This window comes from Protopterus annectens, chromosome 8.part0 (genome assembly GCF_019279795.1).
Source record: "Protopterus annectens isolate FY-2018-M chromosome 8.part0, PAN1.0, whole genome shotgun sequence".
Lineage (NCBI taxonomy): Eukaryota > Metazoa > Chordata > Ceratodontiformes > Protopteridae > Protopterus > Protopterus annectens.
The window spans coordinates 386,297,806-386,324,427 of record NC_056741.1 but is presented as its reverse complement, the minus strand read 5'-3'; the positions used below and the strand labels follow the sequence as shown (position 1 = coordinate 386,324,427).

The 26,622-nt window shown below is 40.0% G+C and overlaps 1 protein-coding gene across 1 annotated transcript in view; it reads left to right on the top strand.

Annotated features, from left to right (window-relative positions):
• Positions 1-26,622, top strand: part of MTMR11 (myotubularin related protein 11) — a 1,184,472-nt gene that overhangs the window by 308,311 nt on the left and 849,539 nt on the right. The window contains exon 2 of the mRNA XM_044079897.1: positions 10,040-10,109. Within this exon, the coding sequence (XP_043935832.1) occupies positions 10,040-10,109 (70 nt within the window). The remainder of the gene's footprint in view (positions 1-10,039; positions 10,110-26,622) is intronic.

The following is a 26,622-nucleotide window of genomic DNA, read 5'->3' as shown; positions in this document are numbered from 1 at the left end:
GCATGATCTTACCCTCTTTGTCTGTGAGGGTCTGGCAGTGGGTGATTTCATCTCCGCGGTTTCTGATTGCATTACACATCCTGGGAGAGTCCGACATTTTGGCAGACACTATTAGCAGGAACATTTTCCTTCCTCATGAGTGTTCCCTGAATCCAAATTCGCAGCCATTTCCAACATAAGTATTGGAAGGGATAATGTGCCTCTGGCTGCTGTAAACATTTTGAAAGCCTACCTTAAGGGACTTTTCTGCTATGACCTCCTCTTTGGGACTCTGTTCCACTGTGGGATTTGCTTTTCATGTTGCAGATGCTTGTAGTTCATCCATTCAAACCCTCTGCTACCATTGATTTGAAGCTTTTGTCGTGGAAAATTGTGTGTGGTGGCTGTAATCTCTGCCAGATATATATCTGCGTTGCAGGCCCTCTCTTCTATCCCACCATGTTTGATCTCCCATAAGGATAGGGTGGCTCATCTTACAGATCCCTCCATTCTCCCCAAGGTGCCTACAAAGAATAATTTGAGTCAAGCCATTCATCTTCCTGTTCTGTATTTTTTTTTTTTTTTTTTTTTTTTTTTTTAATACTGATTTCTCCAACAAATGTGAATATGTGTTACATTGCTGTGATGTGCGAAGATATTTGAGATTTTATCGAGACAGGACAAAATCTTTCAAGAGGTTATCTCCTTTTCCAAGTCTTGAGTGGGTCAGCCTGCTTCTAAGGCCACACTGATCCAAGTGGCTGTCAGATTGCATTTCTTTTGAATACAGTTTGAAGGGAAAGCCGTTGTATCACAAACTGAAAGGTCATTCTACCAAAGATATTGCTGCATCCACTGCTTTTTTTCTCTAGAGCTTTGTTGGATGATATGTGTGCTGCTGCTGCTATTTGGGTAGGCCCCCCACACCTTTGTGTCACAGTACAAGCTGACACCTTTGTGTCACACTACAAGTTGGACAATCAGTCAAGATTTAGGGCTTATTTTGGTTCCACTCTACTGCAGAATATCCTTCCATAGAACCTTCTGGGTTATGTGTGTGGGGAATGCTGTCCCTCAGATTGAATCCAGAAGGAAAAGACAACATCAGGTGCAAAAGTTATGTACTGACATAATGATAGATCCATGTTGTCTTTCTCTGTCTGGTTCAAACCTCACCCCCCCCCCCACCTTGTCCGTCTGTCTGTTGAGTCATTTTTCTTATGATGACTGAATCAGGGAGATTGCTTTATCTTGCTTGTGGGTACTTGATGTCATTTCTTTTAGGATGGTGTTTTGACAGTTGAGGCAGAGAGGAACAAACTCTATCTGAGGTTCCCTTAGTTCAGTGAGGCATTATGGGTAGAGGAGGGAGAGTTCAGTCAACTGAAGTCTTTGAGATATGAGCAGTCTCAAATCGAGTCAGAGCTGATAACCCATAGGTTGAACCAGAGAATGACGACCTGGATCTATCATTATGGCGAATACATAACTTTTGTATTATTCACGTTAAGTTGGCACATAGTCTTTGCCAATCATCTGTTAGTAAGAATGTCTTGGTTAGGCATATGTCAGATGTGTGGTCTGTGCATGCACCAGGAATATGATTCATATTAATGGCTGTTAGTTTTCTATCAAACAAATTGTTGTGTATCCTTCTGTGTGGATCTTGTATTGAGGTACTGTCATTACAAAATGTTATGTATGTATGTATATATGTGTATATATATATATATATATATATATATATATGTGTGTGTGTGTATATATATATATATATATATATATATATATATATATATATAGCTTCACTTTTTAATCTCGAAATACTGAAATATCAAATTTCAGTATTTCGGCACTATAAAGCCGAAAAAACAAAACCTCGAAACCCAAAACTGTGACCGTAACATCACATATACAAACACAAGTACACCTACCTCCGCACAACAACACAAACAGACACACACACGCCCTTACTGTAAGCAGGGGGGCAAGCCCCCCCCCCCGCACCACCCTACTTATATATACTAACTCCGAAGTTGCACTAAACACCAACACATACAAAACTTACCAACATACATGCCACACCCCCCTTACACAGACATATCACACAGATGCAAACACCACCACTCTCAACACTGACACACTCACACTCTCACCTACATACCCTAACCCACACCTAACACTCCCCGACACAAACACACAATCCCTCCCCAAAACCCTTAAAAACACCACATTTACCTAACGCACCTTCAGTACCACGGGTATGACATTTCCAGGTTCGATATTCCGCAGTTTTGCACATCTGCAGATTCAACACTTTGGTCTCGAGATACTGAAATTTAAAATTTCAGTATTTCGACATTCCAAAGTGTTTCCATATATATATATATATATATATATATATATATATATATATATATATATATATAAAATGTGTGTGTGTATGTATTGTCCTGCTCTGCTATATACATATATATGTATATGTATGTGTAAATGTATGTGCGTATGTATCTATGTATGTTTTTATATATATATATATATATATATATATGTATATATATATGTAATGTGTGAAGAACCTAGGGAAAGGTTAAGAACTGACTGCAAAATTGATAATCCAGTTACAAAACAAAGGCTTGGGAGGATGGCCTAATGGTTAAGGTGTTTGCATTACAAACACAAGGTGCAGGGTTTGAGTCTCGCAAGGTATAAATGGTTAGGCTTACAATGGCTCGCAAGGCCAGTTAGCCTAGTACTGACCTATGAACCTGCATGGAGATGGGCCATAGAGTTCTAGACTTTAGGTTTATGATTTTAGAACAATGTTCTAATGATAACAGAACTGATATGAAACAGTGGGTGTCTTATAAGGAAACATTACAACTTAAATTATAGAAAATATTAATCAAGAGACTTTAATGACAAAAGAAACTGGCATTTTTTTCTGTATTGTTTAAGTAGTGTATGCAAATTAGCAGAGACCCATTGCTTTGATTAGAGAATTGATGATTGTATTATTTTATGATGTATTTTGCTATGGTACTGTTTGTCCTCTTGAAGACTTAAAGGCAATGTTGTTGTGTCTTTCGGCTTTTCCCGGTTAGGGGTCGCCACAGCGGAACTCTGGTCCGCTAATGATTGGTAGTTGATTTTTACGTGCCGAGTTACCAGCCCTGACGCACAGCCTTCAACGAAGGTACGCCTATTCACACATGTCTCCACGCAGAAGACGCTCTAGCTGAGAATCGAACCGGACAGCATCTTATTGTGAGGCGACATGGTATGTTTTATTCCTAAATCAGGAAGAGTAGTGGATATACTTTAACACATCACCCCTGTACTCACCATCATCCTTTTTGGGGAACTATCTTAAAATCATTTCTTCATTTACCATTTAAAAAACAAGGTGTTGCTTTGGTATATAACCTAGAAACAAGTAAAAACCGTTTTACATGTATCTGTTGTAAGTGAATAATATGAAATGAAATTTGTACCTGGAGTTGTGTTTGGAAATTATTTCTCTTGTTACTAATTTAGTAACTTTATTTTATGTTTTGTACTATTTTTAAAGAGCATCTCAGAATGAAATGCAAATTGTAAACCTCTTGTTTCCACTTTAACAGCATGAATCCATTATCCATAATTCTGCTTTGATTTTTAATGTGTGCTCGTACGCTTGTGTGTTTCTGTTGCACTATGTGCATTGCTTTGTTAATGTTGACAGTTAACTGTACTACCTTTCGTGGTTTACAACTATACTACTCTTCACCTGTCTTGTAACTGCCAGCTATCATCTGAAAATGTAATTTGTATTCAGGCAAAACTACACAATTAGCAACAGCAAACAAAGAATTAAATAGGTTGTGAATAAACTTGTTGCTGTTGAAAGAGGTGCTTACAAAATACCTATTGACATTACAGTATAGTAGTCTGAGTAGCATATGAGCTCATAACAGCAGGGAATGTTATGAAAACTGTTGAATCTTTAACTAAACAGAAATGCTTTTGTAAATTTCTGTTGATAATATACTAAGCAAACTGTGAATACTGGAACATGACTGTTTATTCTTTGAACTAGTATGTGCTGTTACCTTCAAACTGTTTTATTCGACTACAAACATTTGTCATTTTGTGCCATCTTGTAGAAATTCTTATATTTTAATTGTGATATAATTTCATTTTTTTGAATAAGTTAAATGCTTTGCATTTCTCCGCTTACTGTTGTATTGCTCAAGTTCTGGTACCTCGTGAAAATGCTTTTCTGGGTCATGTTAGAAATTAACTGTGCTATGCCCAATATATTTAACTGGTCCAAAAAGGTAAATAAATGTTTTGTCATTTGCTGAAGTAGTGAGTTTTCATTTGCATTTCTGAAACTTAAAATATGTGCTGTCTGGCTCTTCCATTTGAATCATAAACATAATTTTCTAAGCAGGCATTTTGCTTGGCACCCATTTGTGTCTCATATCATTTATTCCTTCATTTTCTGGTTACCCCCTTCATCTGATTCAGGGTCTGAGAAGACCTGGAGCCTGTTGACCTGATGTTATGAATATAGAAATGTATTTCACAGTTTGGGAATAGCAGCATTTTTAAAATGTTTTGATGCAGACATTACAACTTGCACCTCTCATGTTATCACAAAAGCAGCTGATACAGGTTTCGTGACAAAGTTATATCTTCTAACAGTATGGAAAATACAGTTGTGTGTAAGTAGACTGACTGATCCAAGGACTGCTTTCAGACGACCTGGGACATTACAGCAAAAATACAGAAACATCATAAAAGACTTGAGCTGTTAGCTGTGCATAAGACGGTAGTCATTTTATTAGCAGCCTAGACAAAAATAAGCTGTAGTCGGTCCACATAGATTAAAAAAAATAATAATTTAAACAAAAAAGTAATGACTTACTCAGACAAACTGCAGAAATTATGCTAACAGCCTTAGAAAGCAATAAAGCAAAACTGAGAGTTCTGTAATTTACTAGGCATACATTCTGGGAGACCATCATGGAGCGTAGCCCAAATTTTCAATTGCCCCAAAGCACACTGCATGGTGAATTGAGGTGCTCAAGTTCACACAGTAAGTAAATGAAGGTGGTAAGATTCAAACCCTGGACCTTTGGCACAGGAAGCAGCTTATTAACAAGTCAGAGCATTAGCCCTCCGACAACATCTAGAGAAAATACACATACCTGTGTTCAAACCCTTGACTTTTATCAAGGCTATATTCTCTAGAATTCTGTTACCAAGACATGCCACTGAAGAGCTCCATTTTAATGGCATATAGTACTGTGGGCTGGGTAGGGTATTGGCTATTTAAAGGGGAAAGAAAATATGCTAGAGAAGTGGGTAAAGAAATATATGCTATAGATAGATGGATACCTTACTCAAAAAAATGAAATTCAAGATTGCTTGCTTAATGTAGGAGAAGAGGATCATTCTTTATCCAGTGCATTCACACGTGTATCCCTCTTAAGTAAAAAAGATGAACTTCTTGACGTTTTTCAGCTTTGAAATATTCATAAATGTCTTGTGCAGGAAGCCCCAATACAACAAAATCTGTATAGTTTAATTCCCTAGTCAGAATTGTAAAGATAATTTTCTAAACATTCTTTTTTGTATGGCCACAAGAGAAGTACAAGTCAGCCAAATTCAGGTTGCTAACAGAATTTTGGAGATTGACAGCTCTTAAAATATTTAAATGTAACCAATAAAGTGCGTCCTTAACTGTCAGTGGAGAAACAGGAGGCGAGCAGTAGTTGTGGTTGAGGAGATTTAAAACTCAGGACATTTGCCATACCAGCATAATCTTTTATAATGAGCATGCAAACCCTTGTTTAAGGAAGAGAGGCATTGATGCAGTCACACCTTGGGTAATAGGAAAATAATCCTGCAGTTTTTGTTGAGAAAAAACTGTAGAGAAACACTATTTCCGCTAGTCTCTGTACTGAGTGCAAGAAGACTGTTTCATTTGTGGGATCAAAACTCTCTTCCCAGTGGGTTCTTCTCACTGTAGGAGTGAGATGAGATAAAAGTGTGCTGCCGTGACAGAGCTGGCTGGCGATGTGACTTTGATGTGTTTCTACTTAAATATGCTGAAGCTTTGTGAAAGATAAAGCAGACTGCAAGATACCTGAGTTATTGTATTTGGTTTCTCCTGCTCAGTTTTAATTAGATTTTTTTTCTTCCCACAGATGACTAGTAGCTGCTACAAGCTCCTTTCATCATTCACTGGGTCTACCGGGCCCACCTTAGCCTCTCTCTGTGAGGAGAGCAAGGATGCTGGTACAGTGTCATACTGCTGCTGGGGGGAGTGGACCCTGACATCCGTTGCCCTGCATCAGCCTTGGGATCTCATGATCCCTGCTTTTAGGAAGTGCATATGCAGCCTCTTGATTAAGCTTTTCACCATTTATGTGGTATGGAGCTTGCCAGACTTTTAACTCTGCTTATTGCAGTAAGCCTAGGCTGCCTCCCACACCCCAGGAAGGACGAGCCAACATCAGATGCTCATACCTGTCTACCCCCTGCTGCCCCTTCAGCACAGCTGGTGGTAATGAAACACCAGTTGTGTGATAGTGCAGCAAGGGATTTCTCTCTGCACCACTGTGCTGATTATTGGTTCTCATCTTCTTGAGAATAATCCCTGCTTGACCATCTCTCTGACCAGCCTTATGCAGATTTCCAGTGATTTCTTCAGTTGTCTTTATGACCAAGGACTCTTCATATCCCATCAGAGTAATCTAAATATGTATCTCTGCCCAGTCACCTGATGTTAGAAAAATGTAAAAAAGTAAAGAGACCTTTATCTGTATGGGCTACTTGTAAAGGTTTGGACCCCTTCAAAGTTTCAGTTCCTCTAGTATGTTGGACTGTCTTTCTTAGATTTTTATACAGGACTCTGTTATTCTTCCATAAAGGTTCATCTTACTGACACTTCTGATTTTCACCGAGTTTCCAACTCTGTCATTAGCATTCTTAAAGGTCTGCAAGGTCATTCTTAAAAGTACATTCCTAGGTCTGCAAGGTCTTTCTTAAAGGTACATTCCTAGTCAGACCCATCAATGATCCTGTTCCACTGTGGGATGCTTACTTTGTGTTATAAGCATCTTCCTTGTAAACCATCTGCAGTTAGAGTGCAAATTTCTGTTTTTGAAAACACACTTTTTATTAACCATCACATCAGGTACAATAGCTTGTAGCCGCAGTGGTACAGCAGTAGCATTGTTGCCTCACAGCAAGAGGTTCTCCTGTTCGATTCTCGGCTGGAGTGCCTTTTGTGTGGAGTCTGCATGTACTCCCGGCGATTGAGTGGCCTCCGAAAGACATGTGTGAATGGGCGTGCCTTCGCTGAAGGTTGGGCGTCAGGCTGGCAACTCGGCACCATAAAAATCTTCTGCCAATCATTAGCGGACCGGAGTTCCGCTGTGGCGACCCCTAACCGGGAAAAAGCCGAAAAGACAAACAGCATCAGTTACAAGAGCTTCAGATTTGCAAGTCTTACTCCTTTGTACATTGTATTTCAGAAGGATAAAGTGTTATAAATTTATCTGCCACATATGACTGTGGTACTCACTAAGACAAGCCTCAGTCAATCCACACTCTTGTATTATTTTTCCGAATTGCTGTAATAGAGGTGAATATTGCCTGCATTGTATGGATGTCCGCAGACAGCTTCTATTTTATGTGGACAGAGACAAATCCTTAAGTGAAAGATTCACAGTTGTTTGTGCTCTTCGTTAACAAGAAATTGGTCTGCATAGCTGCTAAAATTACATTATCAGCAAGGGTGACTGTATTAAATTTATTATGAAAAAAAAAACAATAAAATTTTTCCTTGATATATAAGAGCCCATTTAGTGAGGACAATGGCTACATATCGAGCTTTTTATTTACCGTGGCCATACATGATTTTGTGTAGCAGCGCTGTGTAATCTTCACTGAAGAATTTTGTGAGATACTGTAAGTTCGATGTGAGATCTACGATTTAGGTCTTCCTGTGAGGCCACAGTTAGAGGGGGGTTCCCATGAAGGTGACATCCCAGGAGGGTAATTGGATAAGTCTGGAACTCTGGCCTGCTATTTGAGTTTGAGGATGAACCTCCTCATACCAGCTAGGAAAGTTATATACTTATCTTAACATTTGATATTGTTGAGTCCATCCTAGCCTGCACATCTGTCCACCATCTCCCTTCCCTCTTGTTGATGCCTGCATTATGGTGGTTGTGGTTTTATATTTTCCTTTTGCATGATGTGACCGATAGCTGATCAAGGTCATTTTTTTTTTTTTTTTTTTTTTTTTTTGCAAAGCTTGACGAGTAAAGTGGTAAGGGCTCTCAAATGCTGAGGTGCTTCTAGAGAAGGACTGGCCAGTTTATCCATATCTGTCATTTTGGCAAAGGCACAATTTTTATTTCTGAACCTTTGGTCTGAAAGCTAACTAGAACAAGCAGAACATCCCAGATGAAAAAATATTAATCTCAAGCACCTTTCATACAAGTGATTTGCAATTAACAGGGTCAAATTTCCTAGTGAGTTCTGTGAAGTTGGTCTTGTAAAGGCCATGTTTGGTCATATTCCCAAAATATATCTGTAAGCAGAAGGCAGTCATGGAACGGTTACAAAAGCCATGTCTTTATTTATTTATTGACTATGATGCTATGAATCTTCAGTTATTAATTAATTTGGTAGTTACATCTCTGTTTAAAATGTTAGCTCTGCATAGGAGAAGGGAGTCTCTTTAGGTATTACAGGTGCATCTTCCAGATAGGATGGTATTACTAAAAGTTTAGATAAAACATGAGCTGTATGTATGGTGACTTTGTATGCCAGGTTGTCTTTAATTGGTAGAATGTTAGCAATTTTATTTTGTACACTTTATTAACTATTACCTTACCTTCATGGCAGTATGTATCATATTACATATTTGCAAGTTTGTTTCCTTTTACTGATTTGCAAAAAAATGCAGCAAATCTGATAACATCAGACTGCACTATTTTGGTTAGACATGCACATGTTGTTTTCTCAATTAATGGGACAGTTTTGCCTAGGGGCTGGGTGGCACATTCTTTATTTTTACTTGAGCTGCTGAAAGTAACCAGCCTCAGGCTCAGCATTGTCTTTTTTTCTGAAACATGTTTCATTGTAGTCGTCCTTATTCTCAACCTTTGCTTTTGACTGTAGACAGTGCCTTTTTGTCTTGTTCTGTGTCCATGCCAAGTATGTGTTTTTGTGCAGTATTGCCAGTGAATAGTTTCAGTGAGTCTTAATATTTGGTTGTGGCTAGAATATATTAGTTTCAGTAATTACTGACCTTAATAGAGTCTGTGTTTGTGACAACTCTGTTTTGTGTGGTGCAGCTAAACCTCCCCCAACTCACGATAAATACTAAATAGCTAGTCTTCTGGAATGGGTATCACCAATATGTAAATTTCAGTTGCACAGTTATTACCTACTTTCTTGCTATAGCACTTGTTACACTGAAATAGAGTTATACCTCTTCTCTGCTTGGTTCCAGGTATTTTATTATCAGTTATATACAGTTAAAACTGAATTAAGCTTAATTGCTGTTTTTGTTACATGGTCGCTTACCTGAATAGCCTTTTTATTACATGTGTTGTTAAATCCAGTTCTTTATGCCTTTATACAAATGAATACTGGTTCTGTCCTACCATAATCTGGAAATAAGATTTACAGTCCCTGACACAGTGTTTGGATTGACGATTTGGAAGTAATGTTGCTGTGTTATTGTACAATGATGACTGTAAAATTGTTTTAAGTGACTAAAAGCTACTTACACTTGACCAAATGGGGAAAATATGTGAACAACAAGCTTGGTTAGTTTAAACTGATGTGCTTTTGTGGCATTGTTTTGGTTATGACATTACAGCTAAAGTGACCATCGGACATTGGACTGGACATATGTGAGGGCTGTAAGCTGTACTACTTCTGCCTTATTTCACAGGCAGGGAGAGTAGTGTCATTATAGATTAAAGATGCTTACTTGAATATGCCCACCATAATAGATTAATATGCTTGTATGTTTTTGTTCCTACAGAATATGCGGGCCAAGTTTGCTGGGACATATGATGAGAAGAATGGGACTTTGGGGTTTAAGTGCCTTCCAGGTATGTGAAATGACTTATTGTTTAATCCATTACCTACACAACAGTTATATTGGTGCTGTGTTGCATGCCAGCCATTGGGGATATTGGGTGCTTCTTATTTTGTTCTTCCAAAACGGACTAATGTGATGTGCTGTGCTGAAAAATAAAAACAATTGGAACAGAAATTAAGATGCAAAGTTTACTCAAATGTAAAGTTAATCTCTGAAAAGGAGAATGAAATTGCATCTGTAATTTTTTTTTTTGAGGATAGGGTGAAAACAAGATGAGGAATATTTTATGACAGAGAAAATCTGTGGCATGCACATGGCTTGCATGATGCATTTCAATTGTGTATGGTGTGCATAAAGACACTTAATAGTTTCTGTCTTGTCTCATACTGTGGAGTGATTTGCATGAGGAAAAGAAAACTAAAGCAGCAAAGCAACAGCAGAACTGGGCACAGAAGCAAAGTGTTACAATTTACTAGAATCCAACAGTAAAACAGACTTTCATGTCCAGTGCTTCTACTTGTGAAAGCTTACTTTACTGTTAGATTCTAATAAAGTGTTCCTTTGTGCTCTTGTGTTGAGTTCTTCTGTTTGGATTGTACTGCTGTGGTATGAGTTACTTGCTTTTGAGTCCAGTTTATGTAGTTTTAAGCTAAAACAGTTACAAAATATCATCATTTTTGGCAGAAAACAAAAGCTGTAATTTCTACCTATAGTGAGTGGGAGAGAGGCCAGAGTTCTTGTGGAGGGGGTTAGGGCAAAATAAATAAACAAACAAACACATAAAATGAAAGTTATGCATTGACTGACTTGAGATCTGTCATCACAAATGGAGCTTGTTGAAGGGGGGTAGTATATACTTTTTTTTTCCTTAAGGGACTCTGCCTGATGCTGCCTTCTTTAAATGTGTTATTCTGCAACTATGTCATAAAAAGCTGAGGACAGTCCTAGGGCAGTTGGCTATCAGTTTTTCTGACAAGGTTATCTTTGGCTGGACCCACGTTGTTTCATAGATTTCAGTATCACGTTTGCAGTTTTATTTCTTTTAGAAGCTTGATTGACATAACTAGACGTCTGCCTAGTATGGCCCTGAAAATCTTTTAGTTATTTCCTGTTAGTAAACTGAGATGTACACTGCTTATCTTGAAGTAGTAGGCAGCTCTTTTAAGCCATCTGTGGGGTTTATATTTTGCATTCCCACTATTTTCTTTGATAAACTTTTGAACTTTCTGGAGTTATATAAAGTGTTTCATTAGATATGTACAAAAGCTGCATGGCATTGTATACTTGGGCAAATTAGTAACAATGCCAGTAGTCTATAACTTTTGTGGATTGTTCCAGTATTGCATTTAGCATTGGATAATGTATCCCAAATGCCTTGCTAATCACTGTGGAGACACTTTGTTCAAAGTTAGTGCTTTGCCGATGTGTATTACTTACCTTTTTACACTGCGGCATATTGTGCAATCACCACTATAATAATGTTGACCCCTGTCAGTTAGCATCCATTGCTTCCATTTTTAAAATCCTTCATAATGTTATATTTTGTCTGTGTTGATGTTACTAAGTGTAATAAATGAACTTTATCTTCTTGATGTCAGCATAGGGATAGAGTCGAGTATATTTTCACAGACTTGAACACACCAATGTGCACTTGCAGGTGCACCTATTAAAAGTATGGACACATCCCATACTATTCCCACTGTGACATCACAGTAAATGCATTTGGGCCATGGTTTGATAAAAAGTTTACAAAGCTTTTAATTAAAATATGGCCCAATTTTTTCCCGTGCCCATGTCTTTGGAAGTTCATTCCAATATCCTATATTCCATTTTTCCTTCCCTTTTTCATTTGCTGCTCATTGTATGGTAGCAGTGACCCTTTAATGGGTGATTCACTAACATTTAGAGGACATTCTCTACTTTACATCTCACTTGCATAAAGCAGCACAATGATGTGGAAGGAAATGCGCTGTGGCATTTAATATATGCCATGATGTAGGTATGAAACTTAGCAAAACACTTTAACATTGCCATTTCAGCCCTGTGGTACAAAGGGATGGAGCATTGACCATCATTCCTAGAGATAAAGGTCCAGCTATTAGGCTCGGTTGTTAGATGAGCCAGTTTGAGGAGTCGCAGTGAGTAGCTCTGGCCTGCTGCCATTCTCTGTGAAGAGTGGCTGGGTATGAGCACATCACTGGAGAGTATGACATGCAGAGGCCATTTGAAATAACTTCAACATGCACAGAGCTACAGGACAGCCAGTGAGAGTACACTCAGTTGTAGTTGGACAAGAGCATGGCATCAAAAAAGCACACTGTTGTACAGTACTGATATAGCTTATGTTATTTGTAACCCCACCACTAAAGGGATTGGAATAGGTGTGTGTAGGGAAAAAAAAGCCAGCTGTGAGTGACAGATTATACTTAACATCACTACTTGGCAAACAGGTGGGCTAGCAATAAGGTGCTCACCACTGAAAAGAGATGACTATATATGAGGTAAGCCAAGTAGAATATGGAATTGAGTGGGTCACTAGATTCAGGGATGCTTGATAGTCAGTGGTCTCCTTGCATTCAGCTGTCATCTGTAGTGCAAGGTACAAGATGGGCTACTACTGATGTGTTCTTTGCTGGAGATCAGACCCAAATAGAGTGTGATGTGGAGTGCTGAGCCAGGTAGGATGGGGATTGTGGGGACTGAATAGGGCACTGGGATGCTGGAAAAGGTTGGTTGGTCAAAGGGTGGTAAAGGCAAAAGAAATGCTAAGATTATTGACAAGTGTCTGTTTTGAATTTGATAATCAGTCCTGTTTTCTTCCCCATGCACAGAATATTTCATTTTTGTTTTATTATAAAATGAATCTTGTTTTCAGAGGACCATGTATGTATAATCTCTTGACAACTGTACAGCCAGATTGTGTGTGTGGTGGACATAACAGTGCATTTGCTACCTTGAAACACCTGTATGTTTTGCCATACACAGGTAGTTTCACACTTTCTGTTTGCTTTCCTTCCTGTCTTTCTAGTATACTAATTATTCATGGAATCATAACTGTCAACCTTTGATCTCCAAAATGTGAAACAGTACCTCTCATAATGTGGAACAAATGGGCAAAATGTGGAACACTTGCTAATAGCTTACAACTCCAACCAGGAGGCTCATAGAATGGTTAGATGTGACTTAATACATATACAGAATTCTAAAGATTCAAATATTGATATCAGTCAAAAAAAAAAACTCTCAACACTGAATGTGTGACTGACCCTTTCAGTGTGGAAATGCAAGAAATATGGATACTGTAAGACCCAAAATGAGGAAAGTGAGGTACAATTGAGCGGTATGGCGTCCATGTAGATTACAGGAAATTTCTTGGCATAGATTTGCCATTCTGCATTGGACAGCTGAGTTACACGGGCAGAAATCACTGTTGAGAAGCAACATATAACTGAGGCACATGCTGATTAGCTGTTCTGAGTACAATAGATGACTTAATGACATATACTTGGTGGAAGCTTTGCATGAACTGCCAGTAAATTTTGTTTACTGGGGATCATTTTTCCCCATACCCACACTCTGTAAGGTCATCTCACTAGCCACTGTCCCATTTGTTCTTTCCCTGCTTCATTTCCTGCTAAGTAATTGATGGCCATGACTACTTTTCAAGAAGATCCAGTAGCACCCAAAGGAAATTCTTACTGCTTTACATATTCTTACTTGAGGATTGCCAGAGCATGTTCTCTATTTGGCTCAGCCCTGTTTGTGCTACAAACAGTACTGCATCTGCAGCTAATCTTACATCCTTTATGTGAGTAATCTATACTGCAACAATTTCCAGTGTGTATATTTTGCTACAGATGTAGGTCTGTGCAGATTACTAGGTGGTGGTGTACCCGTCTTTGGCCTTTGCTTGGAAGGTAACATTGTAGTGCCTTGATACTTCTTTCCATCTTAAAGAAAAAGGATGGACCTCAGTTGTATGACTGTCAGCACATGGTTGACCTCATGGCTCATGGACATCTAAATTAACACTGCCTGGCAGCACCATAGGCAGAAATCTCCCAAGATGTTTTTTGCAAGAGAAGTGCATATTTTACTTAGTCATCAGCTGAAAATAGTATACGTTTAAACAGTACTGTAGCAGTAGTAATAACACTGACTGACAGAACTGCTACTAGCCATTTTAAGTGCGTTTCCAAACGTCAGAGTTATCTTAAAATTTTAGCACATGAAGATGCAAAATCAGCATGCCATTTAATGATCTAGGCAGTAAATAAACATACATTCACTAAATTTATCTGGGAAGGAAATTCCAAAGCAGAAGGGCCTTTAGGGCATGCCTTAAGCTTTGGAAAGTTGAGTACACCCATGTCTGAAATTATATGGAATTCTAGATGGTAGTTGGTACTTAGGAAGTGGAGTGGACCGTAGTTGACTTTGAGTGCTATTTAGTGTGCCTGTCATTTACTATTCAGCTGTTTGAAGAGGACTGGGAGTAAGGGGATACTGTGTCTTGGTGCTTGTAGGGTTTAGCAACTTTGCACCATTAAGTTTATTTACAAGTACGAGAAACAACTTAAAACTGCAAAGCATTGACATAATGAAGAGTCATACAATTGGCCACCATATTTTGCACCAGAAGAAAGGGACATATGCCATGTTCAGAATGATCCACATTTAAGACGTCTAGTCTGAAAACCATGTCATTATATGGAAAGTATCAAAGCATTTGGAAAGAAGCAAGTGTTTCAAGTGGTAGTACTTTGGGTTGGGGAGGCCCTGGACTGAGTTCAGGGTCAGGTTGTCATCTGATACTACATTTAAGTTCCTCATTTGATGTGCTGAAAGACCTGGGTCTATGCATCCTATGTACGGTACCACTCACCACTCTGGGTCAACCATCTGCATTTTGGTCTTGCATACCTCATTCTCTGTCATCTTGGACAGGCAGTTGGGTAGTGATATTACATTATTTCCTGTCCTGATGCAGAGAACAGATATAGCTGAGACTCTCCAGCATGACAACAGAAAGTTAATCATACCAGTAGTTAGTGTCTCCTCATGGTCGCACATATCATGTAAACAGCTGCAGTGCCAGAATGGAATCCTATAGGTCCTTGCTGGATAGAGTGATGATGGAGGAGAATGTTCTTCACAGTATTATTTTCAGTGCTATCGTTGTTTGACTTTTATCAAGTTAGATGCAAATCTTGTGGTAACAACTTGTAGTCTAATGTTTCAGACGTCCCCATGAGGTAATGGATAGCATACATAGAATGGCATCTAAACTTTTTGCAGTTAGAAGGTCATTTACATTTTTGAGAAGTGTGTTCTTAACTTTTCTGTGATTTAAGCATGAACACCACTAGCTGTTGTGTAATTAGTTGCCATTTTATGCCTTACTCCCTCTAATTTTGTATACCATTCTGTGTAACCAACACACAGCAGTGGCTAGCAAAGCTTGGCCTCCAAGTAACAAGTGCTAGACCTTCATGTAAGTGGTCAGCAAGGCTGTGGCTCCGAATAGCTTGTTCTTGGCCTTTAAAGAAATTAAAAAAATAAAATCTGTTTTATAACATTTTCCCATCTTTTTGCAGCGACAGTATAGAAAGAAGAGAGTGGTCACTTACAAACTCACCTAGTATGTCCTTCCCTTGGCTATTCCAGTAACACACAAAACAGTCCATGTAGTGTTTTTGTGCCTTCCTGTGAGGGGTGACACCACTAGGGGGGTAAACACTTTTAGAAAAAATATATCCAGTGTGTATAATGAGTAAACACAGTACCATGAGGTTACCTGTGAATTTCATCGAAATGACACCATAATTCTCAACCTTGTCTCATACTCTTTGATGGCACATTATAATTACTGCCAGGCTAAATGAAGAACAGAGGACCCCCCCCCCCAATAAAAATAATCCTTGGTACGAGGTGTGCTTCAAAGCTTGTTCCTGTTTCATTCTTTTTTTTTTTTTTTTTTTTTTTTTTGCCTCTTCAGTGTAGTTCAAGCTAAAATTTGGCCATATTATGTTCTTCTCTATATCACAGTAGTAACTGTGTGAATTGCAATGTATTTCTTTTACAGTATACATCTCACTAGAGCTAAACAATTAACAGTGCAGATGTTCTTAGTGTTTCACTGTTGCAGTCATCACATTTGGGTTATCCCTGCCAGGGTAGCCATCGCCGGCCGGAATACCAGAGACTTAGTATTTCTGCGTCAATTGCAGTCTATGAGGACTGATGTCAGGTCATCAGTAGTATAAAGTAAGGCAGCCGACGCCATTGCATCAGTCTTTCTTGCCTTGGAGCCCAAAGCAGAAGCAGTTTGCATGAGTGCCGGTCATCTGCTACCTGAGTTTTCATCTCCGAATTGAAGTTGAAGTCTCCTAAAGCTAACTACCCCATTGGGTATCCTTTTTTCTTGCACTAACTGATGTCAGAAAAAGTTAATTGTCTCACCTGTGGAAAGCAAATACCACACCAAGACTTCCACTCTTACTGCATCACTTGTTTAGGCCCAGACCATGACGTCACCCATTGTCATTCTGTGCTTTGTTCAACACCAGAACTATCTGTCATCGGGCCCTTATTGTAGCCAGATATTTTTGTGTACAGTCCTCGAATTCTGATATGGCTTTGTTAAGCCATCCAACAGCAGATCTTCTGAAAAAACGTAAAGATAAAGACAGAGACAGACCACACAGGTCCAAACCTACCGACGACACTTCCGTTAAGCTAGTCATCAGTCCTCCAGTACTCAGTGCGGCACTTTCGCAGCCCCTGATGCCCACTTAGTTGATTTGCAGGCTGCTACCGAGACCCTTTTGGAGTCTGGTATGCCGTAAAACTCTTCAACTAAGGTACCTGCAGTCGTGTGTACCTTGGATGGGTCCGGAGCCACTGTGCAGGCACTGGCTTCCGAGGAAGTCCTTTGCACTATGGAATCTCGACACAAACCAACATCTTCTTTTGTGACTGCCATTCTTTCAAAAACGACTGAGTTTCTTAGGCCCAGGGTTTGAACCGCACCCAAGAAACCGAGGCCCCACTTTCAGGCACCTGCTATCTTGCCTCTGTCTCAAATGCTTAAAATGGTGGAAGACCTTATCATGCTGATCAGGGGAAGCCAAGCTGCCCCCTCAGAGAGGAAAATAGATCGGTCCCCTGTAGTTTTGTCTGAACAAGAGTCAGATGAATCTGATGCATCTGACTATAAAGACATGCAACCCCTCTCCACTTATGGAGAATTCTGATGCAGAGGACTCTATTCCTTCAGCCTATCCCCCAGAGGATTTTTCCTTTGGGAAACCCTGCATACTTTAAGGGAGCATTTCCAATGGGAGAGTCAGGACTGCCCTCAGTCTAAAAAGAGACTCGGGGAATTCCTCCGCAACACAAAGCACTGGTCATTCCCCCAGTCCTGGATGTTGTGGATGATGTTTTCCTTGAATCCAGCTTTAGACCCGACACCCTAACTCCTGCTCACAGAAAACCTAACGGGTACTATAGAGTCCCTGATGCATGCAAATATCTTTTTAAAAATCCAGCAGCTGACCCTGAGGTCATATTTCAAGGGCCAAAAGGGATTAAAGCAACCTCTGCTAAGAATCCCACCCCCTCAGACAGGGATTTCTGAGCATTGGACAGATGAGGTAAAAAAGTGTACACCTCAGCTACTCTTGCTATCAGGGCACTAAATTGCCAGTTCCATATGCTGAAATATCAGCAACATACCTTGGAACTCCTTAAAGAAAAAATGTCTTCCTTTCCCGTTTGGGCAGACTCTAAAAATTTACAAGACTTAATGCATTCTGCAAGTCAAGCAACTAAACACATTTTGCACTGTGGTTTTGACACCATAGATGCTTCTTGCAGGGCAGCAGTCATTGGATCTGTCATTAGAAGACATGCATGGCTTAAGGAACAACCTCTGCCCGACAATGTCAAATCTAAATTGTTGGATGCCCCCTTGCACAAAGACAACTTATTTTGCACTAAGTTAGAAGGGGTCTTAAAAAAGATGGAAAAAAAAGCAAAATCTATGCAAACAGTTAAGGATTTCTTACTGGTCCAGCCCCCTAGGTTCAGCAGGCATTGTCCCTCCAAGCACTGGTCCTTTCCTGCTCTAAGTAAACCGGCCCAGCCTAGGCCCTGTGTTAACAGACCCCCCCCCCCCAGACAGCAGTCCCAGGGAATGCAGAGATCTTAAGCAGTGGACTACCTTCACTTCAAAACCAGGGAGTTCTAAGCTACCCCCTTATGGTAAGGACTCACAATGACTCACCACCTCCACCCCCCTCCCTCTGCTCACCTTCACTTACCCCTAGGAGGAAAATTTTGCCTTCATTCAAGCACCTGGGCCACCATTACCAAGGACCAATGGGTTCTGAACATTGTGTCTCAGGGATACAAATTTTCCTTCCACATCCTTCCAACCCCAAAAGGGTTCCCAGATCTACCACCAAATCAGTGGGCAGAGGCTCAAAAACAAATCCTTTTCCTGCAGAACAGATAGGCCAAGGCATCTACTCCAGACTTTTTCTGGTGCCCAGAAAAGAGGGCACCTGGTGTCCCATCCTCAATCTATCCATTCTAAACACCTTCCTGGTGATCCCAAAATTCAAAATGCTCACCCTCCAGCAGCTGCTACCCATGCTCTCCAAGGACGCTTGGCTAACCAGCCTAGATCTAAAAGACGCCTACCTCCTCATTCCTATCAGGGAATCATGCAGGAAATCTCCCCACTTCAGTGCAGGGTCTCAACACAGTCAGTTCTCTGCACTTCCCTTTGGCTTATCTACTGCTCCCAGAGTTTTCACAAAATGTTTGACTCTGGTCAATGCCTTTTGCAGACAAGTAAATATTCTGATTTACCATTACTTAGACTGCCTTATTCAGGCAGACAGCCAGGAAATGCTGTTCAAGCACCTGGCCTTTGTAAAGACCCTACTAACCTCCCTAGGGTATACAATCAACAAAAAGAAATCCAAGCAGGTGCCCACCCAAAGGATAAGTGATCTGCGAGCAAGTCTGGACACAGCATCCCAGATGGAACCAGATAAACAAATATTCCTGACAGCCTACTTCTCTCAACTAACCACCAGGCCCCAGCTATCTGCAAGGAAGATCCTGCAAGCTCTGGGGTTCATGGCATCTTGCATACTACTCATTCCATGTTCCAGACTGCACATGAGGAAACTTCAGTGATACCTAAAGAGCCTTTGGTGTCATCACTCTCAGGATCTGGAAACTATTCTACTTATAATTCCTTGCCTCAGAAAGGAATTTCTTTGTTGGGCAACAGCATGCTCCCACAACAAGGAACTGCCCTTCTCCCCACCCCCTGCCACCCAGACTCTCACCACAGACTCATCAGACTACGCTTGGGGTGCACATCTGGACGGCAGGTGCATACAGGACCAATAGAGCCCACACCAAATCCCTCTGCACATCAGTCAAAAAGAGAATGATGGCTGTGCAGCACGCCTTGACAGCTTTCAAACCCCTTCTTTCTCCAGGGGTTCTCCTGATCAAAACAGACAACACCACTGTGATGTACATCAACAAGGAAGGAGGGACTCACTACTACCCTCTGTGCAGGCTGGCCATGACCGTTTGGCACACAGCCTCTGCCATCCAACTACACCTGTTAGCACAGTTCCTACCAGGCTCTCTCAACTCTCTGGCAGACCAATTAAGCAGAAATCTTCTGGACCCACACGAGTGGCAACTCAACAGAAGTACCTTCACCCTAATAACTCAGAAATGGGGAACCCCGAAGGTTGACCTCTTTGCCTCCAACTCCAACCAATGCTCACCAAATTCTGCACCGGGGTGCACCGCCACATGGCTTAGAAAGTGGATGCCCTGTCCTTCCCCCTGGTCAGTCTATCAGTCTATGCCTTTCCTCCCCTACCTCTCATCCCCAGGGTTACTGCTCAGAATAAGGAAGGAAAAACCAAGGACCATTCTTATAGCTCCAGTCTGGCCCCAGTAACACTGGTACCTGTTGCTGCGCAGCCTGTCCTCGCTACCTCCTTGGCATCTTCCTCAGATTCCAAACCTCCTGGCCTGGAGGGAAGGGGAATTCATGCATCCCCAATTGCAGACACTCAATTTGGCAGCTTGGCTTATTCCCTAACTCCAAGCCAATCTGCCATCCTCAGTAAACAGGTTCTGGATGTTATCCATGAGGTCAGACGTCCTAGCACTAGAAAGTCTTATGCAGATAAATGGAAAAGGTTTTGCACCTGAATCCAGGCTAAGGGAGCCAATACAGCACAGCCTTCCATCCTTCTCATCCTGGATTACTTAGCTGACCTACTGCACAGTGGTCTCTTTCTTCTCTATAAAAATTCATGCCTTTGCTATTTCTGCTCATTTTCCCACTGAGCAAACCCTTTTCTCACATCCTTTGATCAAACAGTTCCTCAGATGGGCTAGCAATTTGAGGCCCCCCAGAAGGGCACCAACACCAGCTTGGGACCTTATCTTTGTCTTGGAAAAGCTCACCCTGCCCCATTTCGAACCAGCTTCTTTTGCAGAGCTAAAATTTCTCTCCTGGAGGACGGGATTCCTTCTGGCCATCACTTCAGGCAGAAGAGTCTCTGAGCTGCAAGCACTCATGACTGTGGAACTCTTCATCATCTTCCATGCAGACAGGGTATCCCTCAGAACTAACCCACCCTTCATGCCCAAGGTGGTGTCCAGTATGACTCTCAACCAATCCATTCATTTGCTCACCTTCTTTCCTAATCCCCAGAATAAGGGGGAAAGGATTCTTTACTCTCTAGATGTGCACAGACAACTCAGGTTATGTCTGGACAGGACTAAATCCTCCAGAAAGTCTGATCAATTGCTGGTTAGCTTTGCTACAGTGGCAGAAGGCAAAGCCATTCCCAAGCAAACCTTTTCCAAATGGATAGCACACTGCATCCATTTCTGCTACAAACAGCATGGAAAGCCTCCCCCAAGGGGGTCAGGACACACTCTACCAGTGTGGCCTCCACCTCTGCACCTTTCTTCACAGGAATCCCCACCAGGGACATCCTGGAGGCTGCCACCTGGACATCTGTTCACACTCGTACCAAACATTACCACCTGCCTCTCCTCTCCAAATTCAGGGCAGGGTTTGCCTCTGCAGTCTTGCAGGGCATCCTAGCCAGTCCCTAGTTTCCTTTACTGCCTCCACCCATTTCCTCAGCTTTGGAAATCTACCCAAATGTGATGACTGCAAATGTGAAACATGAAGAACATCGTACAGTTGTGTACACTTACCATAAATGTAGATGTTAGAGTGTATTCACTGTTGCAGTCCTGGTTTCCCTCCCTCCTTCTCCCTTTCATTTTTGGTACCTTTCTTCCTTGTTGTTCTTTCCTTACAAGGGACATATTGGTATTTATTTTCCACCGGTGGGTTTCTACCACCAGAACCTGACCTCCAACTTTGGGGGCTCCTGACAGGTTAAGGCAAAAAAAAATGATGTAATGGCATTGGCCGCCTTACTTTTATACCACTGGCGACCTGATGTCAGTCCTCAAACGACATAGAAATACTAAGTCTCTGGTTTTCAGGCCGGCCAAAGGCTACCCTGGCAGGGATAACCCAAATGTGACGACTGCAACAGTGAATACACTCTAACATCTACATTTATGTTAAGTGTACACAACTGTACTTTCTGTCTCACGGTAAGATGTGATTGATTTAATAATACACAGCAGTAGCAAACAGTTCCAGTCAAAATCCAAGGTCACCAATGCATTCTTCCTTCTTGCTTACAGAGTAGTACATCATATGACAGATGTCTGAGAATTAGCATTGTTGGCTTTTATGATCACTGTACGATGTGAGTGGAAGGAATCAGATGTATTACTGTAGAGTATTTATAGACAAGGTGCTAAACAGAAAGTATGTAATGTGCCAAAAACTCACACCCTATGTAAAGTAAATGATAGCTTTCATTAATGTCATGGCAACCACTTTCTTATATTGTTAAACATAGCTTAACATAATTATAGGCAGTGAGAGAGCTCCGGTGATTTGCCTTTTACATTTTTTTTTAGAAAGCACTGATTTGCCAAGGTGTCCTGAATTTACAAATTATGATGTGCTAAACAGAAAGTACATAATGTGCCAAAAACGCACACCCTATGTAAATGATAGCTTTCATTAATATCGTGGCAACCATTTTATTATATTGTTAAACGTAGTTTAACATAACTTAATTATAGACAGGGAGCTCAAGTAATTTGCTTTTTACATTTTTTAGAAAGCACTGATTTGCCAAGGTTTCCTGAATTTACAAAACAAACAAGTATATGAATCACTGAAATGAGGGAGATATAATTCATGTTCAAAGGAGTGGGGGGTTGCAGGCTGAATGGTACGATCCAGCAATGAAGACAGGACAGAATAACTTGTACTGTTTGTCAGCCATCCGGTTAGATGGGGCAGAGTAGCTGATTTGTTAGCTTTTTTTTTTTTTTTTTTTTTTGGTGAGGATGTGGAAGCCTATTTTCTGCAGGTGTATGGCCATATTACATGCAGTACCATTTATTTAAAGTGTATAGCAGTGTGCTGTAGTAAGACATCTTGCAACTATGTGCATATATTAGAGCATTTAAACAATAAAAATGTGTTAGCTCATTTAAAAAGTAAATATTTTTAGCAAAACATGTTTTGTGTCATGGCACTGAAAGTCATTTGCAGGCTGTTCTACAGTCGGATAAGAGGCAGCAATTTGGACAGTGCAGGATTAATGGGATAAATACAGCAGCAAAACAGGTTAGATGCTAATTTGCCACTTGGGTTAAAGACTGTTTACACTGTACCCAAAGTAAATACCAAATCTTTGTAAAACAACTTTAATTAGGTTTTACAAGTTAATTAACAAAATGCTTTGTTTCTTTGGGGTGAACAAATCATGCGCTTAGTGATAGATTTGCTAGTTTTGTAGTAAATAAAAACTTGAAAAAGCACATTGTGAATTGGGAATCAGTTCTGCCTTTTATCAAAAATCGTAGTACCTATTCGTAATCTAGATCCCCCATTCTGATGCTACATAACTAAATCCTCCTGCTGCAACTGAATTTCAGTTACCCAACACAAGCGCCTCCCCCTTCTCTGTAGCCTTCTGACATGCAGCCGGCTCCTTTTAATAAATCATGCTTCTGCTCTGCTATCACATCACCCATATATCTTCAACTCCTTATTAGTCTTGTTTTTTTTCCTCTACCTGATTTCACAAATAATAAAAACACCACCAAGTAGTTCAGTGACCGGTTCAGAAACACCAAATGTAGAATAAAAAACTGACCAGGAAGCCCAGGATCACACATACCTGAACCTTTAATGTGAAAACTCGAAGTAAAATCACATTTAAGCTCTTTTGTCTATGAACAGATTCCTTCAAATCTCATAAATCTTCCATCTTTCCCCTCTGTCCTTATTTTACCTACACGTAATAGCACCTGTACTACCTTCCACTTAGTACTCATCATATCTGTTTACTTTGCTGCTGCATCATTCCTTTTTTGTTGCCTTTGTTTATTAAATGCTTTTAATGTCAGGTCATGTGAAGTACAGTCAAGTTCGTAACATACTCTCAACCTCTGTCTGCAAGAAATTTTGACAAAGCGTAAAATAATAGGTGGGCAAAGGCCCAAAAATAGGGACAGATTTTAAATATTGCTATTATAAACTTAAAGTAAATAGAATAACAGGTTGTGTGTTGGCATATATTTTCTGAAATATATATAGTCTGAAACTCAAATATGTCATTTTGTGACTTCAATCCTCGTTGATTTACCAGAAAACCACAAAATTTATAAGGAACAGACCAAAAATATGAGACAAAAATCTGGACGTTCTGCAAAAATCAGGACAGTTGAGAGTTATGGTTCTTAATTGTACATCCTGTTGAAGTAATACACCTTTAATTTTGCTCAGAATAATCTTGTACATCTTTACCCCTTCATGTATTTTATTTGTAATTATCATGTTCATTTTTTTTCTCATCTGACTGCATCAAAGTTTTTTGCCTGTGTTTTACTTTATTTTGTTATATAATTTTAACTTTGCTTGGTTTAATTAACCCTGGGCTGGATCGGATAAGGTCCATTGAGATCAGTGCCATACCCTGGTTTAACAAATTGAAATAAACTAAATACATGCTGCTTTGCAATAGAAGTTTTGTTTGTTGTATGAAGCCGGAGGTTAGAAACTCATGTGAGGATGCCAGTCAAGCATAGATGCTCATGTGTGAGGGTGCCAGTCAAACATAGATGCAAAGAAAAATGAAAGTGTGATGAGGGATTGTTCGGGAAGTAGTAAACTGTACTTGTACAGTCCTTTTGGCAAAGTCTCTGCTGTGATGGGTTTATCAGAAAATGCTTCATTGCTGTTTTTTTTTTCCCTGTAAAATAAAAAGCTGTTTATCTTTCAGGATGCACATATACAGCATGATTGAAAAGCACCTTTTCCTGCAGTACAAAGATAGGCTGACGTTTTTCTTTCCTCATTACATAACTTTTTGTTTTCTTTGAAAACAAATATGAGAATTGTGCTGCTTGCTGGATGTAATACTTGTATTCCATTTCTGCATGGAACTTGTTGTTGAGTAGTTACATGTAATGGAAGATAAGAATGGGATAGCTACATTTCTCCACCTTTGGGCCATGCTGTGACAAAGTTTTGAACTGGTAGAAGGAAAAATTAGGGGTCTGATTCCTAGCAACCATGTATTAGTCTTGACTTCTCTGACTACCGATACATTTAAATAACAATCTCAGCGTTCATATAATTTGTATTTTCAGGGATCAGTGTGGCACAGCAGTTAGCATTGCTGCCTCTCAGTGCTTGGCTGTTCAGTTTGGCTCTTTGTTGAGTGCTGTCTATGCAGTCAACATGGCCTCCTTTTCTAACCATGGGTTTCTGCTGGGTGTTGCGGTTTCCTCCAGCATCTGAGACGTGCTGCAGCGAACTGTTGATCATCTAAATTGTCAGTAGGTATGTGGGTGTGTGTTCTGACATGGGCTAGCACCATATCCAGGATTAATTTTTCCTACCTTTGCTTCCATTTGACTTTTGCATTTGTTTAAGGCATCAAGACTTTGGTCTGGGCTTCCTGCGTGACTTACCAGTTAATGGTGAGCAACATGATAATGTGCAAGGTATGAGTGGCAAAGTGACGGTGTTGCTTGTGCAGGTGTATTTTAGTGGAGATGGTAACCATTGTTTTCCCTTATTATATTTTCATAACAGAGAAAGTTCTACATTATTGTAAAACGTCATGAAGGGAGACAAACAGTGCTGGGTTTGTGTTCACACAAAATTCACAGCAGTCATGAACCTGCTGTTTGTTTATTGGTCTTTATTCAAATATATACTGTTTTTACTGATTTTGTTCAAAAATAGAATTTCAGACTGTTGCAAGGCATCGCTTGAAGCCTTCAATGATGATGGAGCAAAATTATCATGACAGAGGTTCAGTGTAACTTGTAGAAAGTGAGTGGTGTTGAAATTGCTTATATTTTTAACTGTGCAAATGTGCGTCATTTTCATTTTTCTGTTAAATTATACATCCACTGTTGAAATGTACACATCTTAAAAGAATTTATTTACAAGATTTTGTTTTTGGCCTGTGCTTTTTGTCTTTATCTTTCATAAGAGGCTCAGCTTTCTAAGGCTGTGCATAGCCTGCTAAGGGTGTAACTTTTCAAAGCTACTGGAAGTGAATGAGTTAAAATGATAGCCAGCAATTATATGCTCATCCAGGATGCTGCATCTATCTTCTTTTCTGAGCTTTGCTATCAAGTCTTATGGAGTCATATCTCCTCAGAAGCGCACTGTACTGTTTCTGCAGTTAACCATGCAGTATGAAATTCCTGTGTTGACATTTAGAAGTTATTATTAGAAACCACTGTTTCACCTTTGATATAGACATGTTTGCTCAGGTTCATCTGTTCATAAAAATGGCAACATTGTGCCAACAGAGATATGTCTGAGTCATTTTTATCAGGTATTTTTGCATTAATTTGCACACCAGAAATGTGAACTCATCAAGAAATCACTGATTTTTTTTTCTTTGTGGTTCTTATATTACCATTTGTCAGACATAGTTTAAGTAACCAGAATTTTGCTATTTTGCACTTCTGGAGATGAACTAGCTTGTCTTTGTCGCCAATATAAAGGGTCTGTCTCTGGAAATTTGCAGGTAAAGAAGAATTACTGAACAGCTCAGTCCACTTTAATATTAGTGCAGACATTGTTCTATCCACCTTTACCAAGAGTTTTGTTTTCTATTCGCATCTTTTTAGACAGGTTAAAAAAAATACCAGTAGACTAAAGGTAATAAATCCAACCAAAAAAGAGGCACTACCCACCACTTCCACAGTGGTAAAATTGTAGCATTTTGAAACCAGGATTTCCTGACGGTTAAGTGTTTTCATTTGTACTCAGCTTGGGAACTTCAGCAGGCTGATAGTGTAACAGCAGAAATCACTTTAATAGGCAAGCTACA